This window comes from Ricinus communis, chromosome 1 (assembly GCF_019578655.1).
Source record: "Ricinus communis isolate WT05 ecotype wild-type chromosome 1, ASM1957865v1, whole genome shotgun sequence".
Classification (NCBI taxonomy): Eukaryota; Viridiplantae; Streptophyta; class Magnoliopsida; order Malpighiales; family Euphorbiaceae; genus Ricinus; species Ricinus communis.
Genome location: NC_063256.1, coordinates 33988477 through 33999050, shown reverse-complemented (window position 1 = coordinate 33999050; position 10574 = coordinate 33988477). Strand labels below are relative to the sequence as shown.

The following is a 10574-nucleotide window of genomic DNA, read 5'->3' as shown; positions in this document are numbered from 1 at the left end:
ATAATGGGCAAGAATACAAGATCTTTGGAAGAGCAAGTAATGTTATTAATGAAGCTAAATTTAAAAATCAATGAAGGGATTAAAGGCTATGGATATGACTACTCATGAAGATTTCATGACGCAAGTGTTGGAAATACCAAAAATTGTTTTTGGTTATGCATTAATTATATATTTTGTTTCTTATGGCTATTGGGTTTCTTGCTCTTGTATTAGTGTGATGACTTTAGTATATCTAAGAGTCTACTAGTTTATATCAGTATATTTATTATCATCTAGATTGTTCTAAATAGGTCATATATATCTAAATATTTAGTGTGGTCATTATATAAAAAAATACATCTCTTTTAGTTATTTCTCTTTACTTTGTTGTTGGACTTGGTATTGAACTGTTAAATCAGTCAAACTGTAAGGTATGGAGGACGTGCATGGAGTCTTATCTTGTTGGTGAGGATCTTTGGGAAGTTGTTGGAGGCACATAAGTCACACAACCAAAAAACACTACTGGAAATGCAGACGTCTTCAAGCAATGGAGGGTCAAAAATGCAAAAGTAGAGTTTGTTTTGAAGAGATCCATTTCTCATGGTTTATTTGAGCATATCATTCGTTGCAAGTCAACAAGCGAGATATGGCAGACCATGGACAGATTGTTCAAAATAAGGATGTGACTCGGTTGCCATTGTTAGAGAATGGGTTTACAACCACTTCTCAAGGAAATTTATCCATAAGTCAATACTTTCTGAAAGTGAAGAATTTATGCACTGAAATTTCTCTCTTGGAGCTAAACGAACCAGTTTCTGAGGCACGAATGAAGCGACACATAATTCAGAGTTTGAAATCAGAATATACTACATTCATTACTTCCATTCAAGGGTGGACTCAACAACCATCTTTAGAAGAATTTGAAAGTCTTTTGTCCTCTCAGGAGTCACTAGCTAGTCAAATGGCTAAAGTGTCTGTCAAAGCTGAACAAGGAAGTGCTCTACTTGCTAGGAGGAAATTTAATTTTAGAACAGAGGAAAAGAGGAACGAAAGAAGAGAAAAGGAGGGGTCATCTAATCATCCAAAGAAGCCCATCAAGTGTTACCGATACGGCAAAATTGGACACATGAGAAAAACTTATCGTGTGAAGTTACAACAAAGTAATGTGGCTGGAATTAAGAACAATCGAGTTGAGTGTAAGGAGAAAGAAAAAGGGTCAAATAATGAAGAAGATTGGATGACATGTTTTCTGACGGAGATGACAAATGTTAATGCTTTAGCTTCAATTAATCTTAAAAAAGATTGGATTGTGGATTCTGGTTGCGGTCATCATATAACTGGTGATGAATCCAACTTTTTAAAATTACAAAATCATGAAGGAGGTGAAGCTATCATTATTGCTGAAAATTCGATTCATCGGGTGAAACAAGAAGGTCTTGTTGTTGTTCATCAAAATAACGGTAAAGATCTTACATTGAGCAATGTGTATCATATTCCAGGGGTAAAGAAGAACCTTTTATCGGTGTCAAATATTGTGGATGCTGGTCATTATGTATTATTTGGCCCAAATGAAGTAAAGTTTCTTCGCAACTTTCAAGAGGTAAAAGCTGATGTTATTCATACTGGAAAGAGAATCAATGATTTGTTTGTTTTGTCTGCTTCTTCCTCCATTTCCTATATTGAGAACATCAGTAGAAATGACATTGCTCTTCTATGGCATGCTCGGCTCTGGCATCTGAATATGGATAAATTGAAAGTTATGATTCAAAGAAATTTGGTGGATGGTCTTCCTAACTTAACTAGCTTTGGTGGTGGTGAAATATGTGAAGGGTGTCAATACGGTAAAAGTCACAGGCTACCGTTTCAAAGATCTCATTCTAGGTGCAAATCTCCCTTAGAATTAATTCATTGTGATTTGATAGGACAAACTAGAACTCCTTCATATTTTGGCTGTTGTTATATGTTGGTTTTTGTGGATGACTTCTCAAGATTTATATGGGTTTACCTTGTAAAGCATAACTCAGATTGTCTTGATGTGTTTAAAGAATTCAAAGTGACTGTAGAAGGGGAACTTGGTAAGAAGATTAAGAGATTGAGATCTGATAATGGAGGTGAGTTCACTTCTGATGAATTTTTTACTTTTTGTCAACAAAATGGAATTAAAAGAGAGCTTTCATGTGCAGAAACACCGCAACAAAATGGCATCGCAGAAAGGAAGATTAGACATCTGGTGGAAACTTGCAAGAGTTGGTTGCATGCAAAGAATTTACCTAGAGCTCTATGGGCAGAAGGTATGAAATGTGCAGTATATGTAATTAATCGCATGCCTCTTAGTCCAATAAATATGAAAACTCCATTTGAACAAGTATATGAGAAAAGGTCGATTGTCTAGCACCTCCGAGTCTTCGGTTCCATATGTTATGTTCATGTTCCAGAGTCACAAAGGAGTAAGTTAGATACAAAAGCAATAAAATGCATTTTTGTTGGGTATGATGCAAGAAAGAAGGGCTGGAAATGTATGGATCCTGCAACTCACAAGTCAATTGTTTCAAAGGATGTAGTATTTGATGAGTTATCTTCTTATTACAGCAAAATTACAGTTGAATCAGAGGTTGCACAACCTGAAACAACTACTTTATCCTTGACTCCATCAACCACGGGTCATGACGTTTGTAACTTGAAAGAACAAAGACAAAGGGGAGTTTTGATATGGAAGAACAAACTGAACCAAGGGAGGGCACCTCTAAGATTCATGGTATTAATCTCATATCAAGGGAAAATATTGTGAAACCTGCCCGTTTTCGAGATGAAAGTTTCACAAGCTCTTACTCTTGTTTCTTTGCTTCACCATTAGATGATGAGGAGCCATCTTGTTTTGAAAATGCTAAAGGTGTTAAAGAATGGGAGATTGCAATGGACAAAGAGATTAATGCTCTAATGAAAAATGAAACTTGGACTCTTATTCCGAAACCCAAAGATGTGCAGCCTATTACCTGCAAATGGGTATATAAGATAAAAGGGAAAGCAAATGGAAGCATTGACATATGTAAAGCAAGGCTGGTTGCTCATGGATTTTCTCAAAACTTTGGAGAAGACTATGAGGAAACCTTTAGTCCAATTGCCAAAATGACTTCCGTGCGTGTTGTAATTTCTTTAGCAGCTTGCTATGGTTGGAATTTATGGCAACTAGATGTTAGGAATGCTTTTTTGTATGGAGAACTTGATAAAGAAATATTTATGGAGCAGCCACCTGGATATGGTTCAAGCATTCATCTGAATTTTGTCTGTAAACTCAAGAAAGCTCTTTACGGATTGACCGCGAGCCTGGTACGGAAAAATTGCTCAATATTTAAATTTTTATGGTTACACTTATTCACATTCAGATCCAAGTTTATTTGTTAAGAAACATGAAGAACAACATGTCATTGTCCTTTTGTATGTCGATGATATGATAATTACGGGCAATGATGAGAAAGAAGTTAGTAAGCTTAAGAAGGAACTCTCAATTCATTTTGAGATGAAAAATCTTGGGAAGCTAAGTCATTCTCTTGGTCTTGAAGTAGAAAATCTGGATAATTCAATTTTTATTTCTCAAATGAGTTATGCAAAGAAGCTTGTGGACAGGTTTGGTTTAAAGCAAGCGAAGAGGTATTTCACTCCCTTAGATGCAGGTTTAAAGTTAAAAAAAGATGAAGGTTCTGTCTTGGATAATCCTCAATCTTATCATGCTCTTGTTAGAAGTCTTCTTTACTTGACGATAACTCGGCCAGATATTGCCTTTTATGTTGGTCTTGTTAGTCGGTTCATGCAAGCTCCAAGAAAGCCTCATATGGAGCAGCCAAAAGAATCTTGAAATATGTCAATTCAACATTAGAATTTGGCATACTGTACAAGAAGGGAGTTGATTTTATGGTATATGGCTTTACCGATGCTGATCTTGGTGGCGACCTTGATGATTGGAGATCAACATCTGGATATGTTTTTTTATGAGGTGGTACAGGTATCTCGTGGTGCAGTAAAAAACAACATTCGGTGTCACTTTCAACAATTTGAGGCCGACAAACTCTTCTTTGCTCAAGAATGTGTTTGGCTTCGGAGACTGATTGAAGATGTTCATTTGCCTATTAAAAGGCCCACCTTGCTATTCAAAGATAATCAAAGTGCTCTTAAACTAGCAATGAATCTAGTTTTCCATGCTAGATCAAAACACATTGAGTTAAAGCATCATTTCATTCGTGAAAAGGTTCTAGATGGAACTATTGATGATGTTGAGGTGCGAAGCAAAGAGAATGTTGCTGATATATTCACCAAAATACTGCCAAAAGGTCAATTTGAGCTGCTGCGGCTGAAGCTTGGAGTTGTATCACAAAATCAATTTTAGGGGGAGTGTTGGAAATACCAAAATTCTTTTTGGTTATGCATTAATTATATATTTTGTTTTTTATGGCCATTAGGTTTCTTGCTCTTGTATTAGTGTGATGACTTTAGTATATCTAAGAGTCTCATAATTTATCTCAGTATATTTATTATCATCTAGATTGTTCTAAGTAGGTCATATATATTTGGTGTGCTCATTATATAAAAAAAATACATCTATTTTAGTTATTTCTCTTTACTTTGCTGTTTCTGTTTTCACAGCAAGGGCTCTCTCATTTCTGCAAAGCACTTATAAGTATATGGCCCAAGTGTGATGTGGTGACATCAAACCTAGCTAAGACATTTAATGACTACATATGTAACACAAGAATAATACATGTGATCAATATGTTGGAAGAAACTAGTACATGTTCGATGGAAAAGGTATATCATAAGACTGAGTTGATAAAGAAATGTGAACATGAGATTCGTCCAAAAATTAGGAAGAAATTAGGAAGTGCTAAGTATGGCACTAGATTATGTGTTGTCAAGCCAACCGTTGGAGATAAGCTTCAAGTTATGGTGGAAGAAGACTAATTTGTGATTTGTTTGGCCCCAAGGATATGTTCTTGTAGAGCATGGGATATAAGTGGCATCCCATGCTTTCATGTTGTTGCAACAATTAATTATATGAGGCATGAACTGTTGGACTATGTTGGTCTATATTACAACAAATCCCTCTACTTGATGTATATAAATATTCTTTAGAATCTGTGAATGAGACTATCATTTTTCTTTACTAATAGCTCTTTATTAACATCACTTTACTTCAAAAGCCATTTTATCTCCAAGAGAACTTTCTAGATTATACTATTCAAACGTGTTACAAGTACCTTCCTTCTAAAAAGGACATCAAAAGAACTCTCTGTTTGGATTTTTCCTAGTTGTTGAAGTATAACATCACAACTCAATATTGTGCTTGAAATAATATTTCACTCCACTTCTAGATGAAGTATTGAGGCTGAACCAATACCCTCTAGTATCCTCGTATAACTAATAAGCCAAAATCCTAATTAGAAAACCTCTTACCCAAATAAAACCCTAGCACCCCAAATTTGATGCTATCGCCTTTCCCTTGCGTTATAACAACGATCAAAGACGAGAGACAGAAAGAATTACTTCCATTAAGAAGAAAATTTGCAATTGCTCAGAAAATTAAGAATTTACAACTGATGAAAAAACAATGACCTAGAGATTACGACAGATAGAAAAATTGAATAAATTAGGTTTAAGTTTCTTTTTATTTTTTTATTTTTGAGTAAATTAAGCTAACTCAAATTAATTAGTGTTGGTCTGATGTAGACATGGACTCCATAAACCTATATTAATCACATGCCAACATGGACATTGACTCGGCTACCATGTCAATTCATTTTTTACTAGGAGAGGAGGTGGGCTAAAATTGCACTCGCCGGTGCAAATCAGCCTATTATAACAATTTCAAAAGTTTGTCTAAAATCGCATTAACACCCAAAAGCTTAAATTTTAATTACCATCAGGCCTATTTCATATTATAAAACATCGAGCTAATTTCCAATTAGCTTTTGTTAAGCTCGATTCATCGAGTCCTGATTGATTTAATTAAGCTTAGACTGAGTTTGAACAAAATTCAAGTTATTGCCTTAATAATTTTCTTTTGTTTTATAACCTTTTCGTGGTTATTAAATATAGTTTCTAATTTCATATACCTTTTTTTTTTTCTTATAAAAATATGAATTTTGTTTAATAATAGTGGTATAAGACAAAACTATAATTACCGCTTACTACAAATTACTATTATGATCTCTGATCAAATGATAACAATTCTCCCAACTATAGCATTTTCTCACGCACATATAATATATACTTTAAATTATATTGTGGGCTTAGCATAACATGTAATCCCCTTTTTCTTATTAATCAAAGAAATTCATTCATATAAAGAAATTTGTACATTTTAATACAAATTCAAGCAAGAGTAAGAACAATGAAAACTTACAATACATACATGCTCTACTTTCATATTCTAAGAAGGGAAGAAGCAATATAGAAACAAAATCAAATGCTCATCAACATACAGTTCTAGTCCTAAAGAGATAACTTAAAGCACTTCAGCTATCCATTACTAGTGCAACCATTATCGAGCAGTTAAAAGAGAAATTATTTATGAGCTTTATAAGTGAATAAATACCCTCCTTTGCAAGACAGATTTTTTCAAGGAGAGTATAGACATGTACCCTTTCTATTAGCCATTAAAAGACTACCATCATATACACCTAATTCAACGGTTATATACCAAACCCATTTAAACCTAGTTTTTTTTCCGTGTCATAAACGAGTTAACCCACTTAAACTCAAACTTGTTTAACTACGTATTGTATCGTTTAATCAGGTTGTGTCAAAAATCGCCAGTGTTCGGTAAATCAGTTGTTTCATAAAATGAGTTGGTACAGCATCAAGAGTATAACTATAAAACTTGCATAAGATATATGTTTGTCTTCTAACTTGGTTAACAAAATAATTCTCTGCTATAAAACTTACACAGGATATATGTTTGTAGCATCTATGCTTCTAACTTTGTTAACAAAACACTTGTCAATTGTCTGCGCTCTTTCAGAATCCATGTGTCGAACGAACAAACCGTCACAATTGCATTTCATTAACCCTGTACCAGAGGCATCCATACCATGACAGTACTGACTTGAAAAATGAGTAGAGAAATCCTTGAACAATTGTATATCTGACTGACCTTTAATGAGAAATGCGGACCTCACTGTGCACCATATGTTTCAACAACCAAAGAGTGTATAAATTTTGATACACTTGAATATGTCTCCTACCTACCTCAACTTTCACTATTAATAATTGCTGAACTAATGATGGCAACATAGAAAGTGAAAAAGCACTAGTATGTATATTTCCTAGAGTACAGAAATTCTGAATGCTCAGAAGTTCTTTCCTTGCAGGTTTTCAAAGATGTCTATACATCTCCTCAAATATGTCTTTGCTTCCTCATTTTTTTCCACCTCGTATTGATGAAGGAGCTCTCCTTTAAACCCTACATCTTCCCCATTCACAGATGCAAGCTGTCTGTACAGCTTGACGATCTCCAGAAGGCACGCTGAAGCAGTGATGTGGACCTAAAATTCAACAACAGGTATTACAGTTAAATTGACTCAACATATCTGAATGAAAGTTGGAAATCCTTTGGCAAGGAGATTTAGGTGCACAAAGTCTATTCTTTCCATCTTAATTTTCTTAAAAAAGTTCTCATGTGAAAGTAATAATTTTATTTACGCCGAGTATACCCAACGGAACGGTAGTATATTCCAGATTAACATATTAGCATCTTGCATGAAAGAAGGCAGAATGAATCATTAATGCATCACTTCTCAAAGATGCATCCAACTTATAAAAGAAATAACAGTGTTTGGTTGAAATGAAAGTTCATTTAAAATTCTATATAATTAAATTGTGGGATTGGTTATAATTAAACTGAATTCTAAGAAACTAGGTAAAGTTTCCAACAGACTTCTACATTAAATAAGTTAATATATTTTATAAGACCAAAATAGCGATTCAATTTTATCATTTCAATTTACTTTCACTCATATGTCTCCTCTTTTCTTATCGTAATTTATTTCCAAAATAATATTTATTTTATTTTACATGAACTCTGCAGTGATTATTTAACACATCAAATACAGAAATTCATTTTCAAATGAATTCTATTTAAAATTCATTTGCAAATAAAATTAATTTATTAATGAATTTCAACGAACTATAGCAATAAATGATCATTTCTTTTTTTTCCTTTGAAAGCCAACTAGAGTTCCTACATGTCATAGTAAAAACCAATGTATTTGTGTCTATTGAAGTGCCATTTAAAAGTCATGCACATGATACTATGTGCCAATGAAGCAATAATATCCAGATCCATAAATTCCAGAATGATCTGCATAAAGGAAGATCTGACATAGACTAACTAAACAAGGGAAAAGCACAACATACCTGGGCTATCTTTACTGTGCTTATGCATTCAAATATTTTAGGCGATACAGTGCGAAATAACTGAAGACCAAAAGAAAAATTAATCAGGAGTCTAAAAAAGGACGTCAGCTAAGATGAATGGGCAAGAATGAAATGTCATTACCTCCTGAACTATAGAAGTTATGCTTGCTTGTAGAGACAGTCCTTCAGCATCATCAAAGATGCTGAACCTCGAGCAAAGTTCTTTAATTAATGAGAATGCTGATGTTTTGACTGGCCATGACAGTTCAATAGTTTTATTAGCAAAGTTTATAAACTCAACTAAGCCTTAGTCCCAAACGAGTTGGGTTAGCTATATGGACTATCCTCCATTCCACATGATTTAGGGTACATTTTAAGAAAGATGTAAAACTTTTGCAACAAACACGAGAACAAAGTTGGCAAAAGCAGATACCTGTCCACTGAAACCCGGGTGAGAGACAAATTACTAGCACATCCATCAAGTTCTTTTTCTCTTCAAGAATATCATTCATGCGTGCCACATGGATGCAAGACATCAGGCAGACTAGAATTTTTTCCAGTGGGATAGAAGAGTCCTTAATATCATCTGATTCTGAATTCAAGAAAATAAAATACTCAGAATACCATGTGCCTTAGATATTTCTAACATCCAATCATTACAAAAGAAATAAATTCTATCCAGAAAGGATAAGGGGAGAAGTCGACATGGAAAGTAAAATCTCCTTTTTGCAAAACCAGATGAGAAAGAAAATGCAAGCCGAATTGGAAGCTGAAAAAGTAAGGTCCTCCAATGAAGTCAGAGGATAACATTTGGAAATCCCCCTTAAGAGCCTCCAAAATCAAAAGCCCCAATAACTATACCCTCATAACAAATTAAAGAACAAGAACTGATTTCTGATATGCATCCATAACATGGGAAAAAAACAAGTTTTAAAAAAATTTGGCGTCTTTCTTGCCACCAAAACTTTTCCATTTTCAACAAATAAAAGTCTCAAAAGAGATTCTGGAGAGAAAATGCTCCTGAAAGTTCTTATTTAAAATGTACCAAGGAATGTCAATTATCCCAGAGCATTAGACTCTTTGAACTGAGGAAGGATATGAAGGAGATGAAGACAGTAAAAGCACACAAGCAAAATAGGATCTCCGTGGAAGTTTTACAAGTTCCACTGAAATAGATTTTGAATTTTGGATGGAGAATGTTTATTGTTACAACTGATATGCTAAGTGAATTTAGGTGCTCCAATTTCAGATTTAACTAGAATTTAATTGCATTGCCGTTGTGCTCCGCTGAAGATAATTCCATCACTTGTACAATTGCACAAAATTATATAATTTGAGTGAATAACAAGAGTTATGCAATCACCTGCTTTACCAGCATCGCCTGCAATAGGTGTTCGGCCAGATTTATTAGCAACAGCTGAGTTGCACATCCCACATAATTGTGGGAAAATGGCATTAAAGAAATCTGGATCAGCAAACGCTTTTATAACCTGTGAAATTGTAAAAAGAATGAAACATGAATTTCTTCTCAATAAAAAAAAAACAGAAACAATGAATTTTGAGAACTAATAATGGCAGCTCAATATAGTAAAAATTCAGTAACCACCATAAAAACCATTCCACAATGCATCAGATATAGTAAAAACTACTTAATACAGACTTGAATTGGGTCCTAGTATCTATTATTGTTTCATACATCCAGCTTCGTGACTGAGGATTAGTGAATTGCAGCTAGGGCGATGGAAAAGGGAGTTAATGAAATGGAATGAATCTTGTGAAAAGTTGATGTACCTTATTTTGTATAGTAGTTTAAGAAAAGAGCAGGAAGTTAATGGATCATTTAAATCTTTACATTACCGATTAAGATGAAAAAGGGGGTTAGTAGAATGAAATGTAATTAATAGTTGATTTCCTCATTTGGTATGGGAGCTTTACACAAGACTAGGAGGCTGATGGATCATCTAAATCTTTACATAACTGATAACATCCTTAAGCCCCACTTCGAGGTTTAGAAAAAGAAGGCTGCTGTGAGTTTAAAAGAATTAAACTTATGACTCCATCAAACTTCCCCTGACACTCTACCATAAACCCTAAAACAAGATTAGGAGGCTCCCTCAAACTAACTCCATATCTTTTTTACATTGCTCTGTTCAGTGATAATTTTCAAATAGGTCTTTTGATATTTGGTT

The 10574-nt window shown here is 34.2% G+C and overlaps 1 protein-coding gene across 1 annotated transcript in view; it reads right to left on the bottom strand.

Moving 5' to 3' along the window:
* Positions 1-6832: 6832 nt before the first annotated feature.
* The window catches only part of LOC8258239 (proteasome adapter and scaffold protein ECM29), a 28290-nt gene continuing 24548 nt past the window's right edge, over positions 6833-10574 (bottom strand). The window contains exons 31-35 of the mRNA XM_048370451.1: positions 9749-9875; positions 8819-8977; positions 8528-8637; positions 8386-8445; positions 6833-7514 (exon numbers count right to left, since the gene is read on the bottom strand). Coding sequence (XP_048226408.1) covers positions 7320-7514; positions 8386-8445; positions 8528-8637; positions 8819-8977; positions 9749-9875 — 651 coding nt within the window. The 3' untranslated portion in view covers positions 6833-7319. The remainder of the gene's footprint in view (positions 7515-8385; positions 8446-8527; positions 8638-8818; positions 8978-9748; positions 9876-10574) is intronic.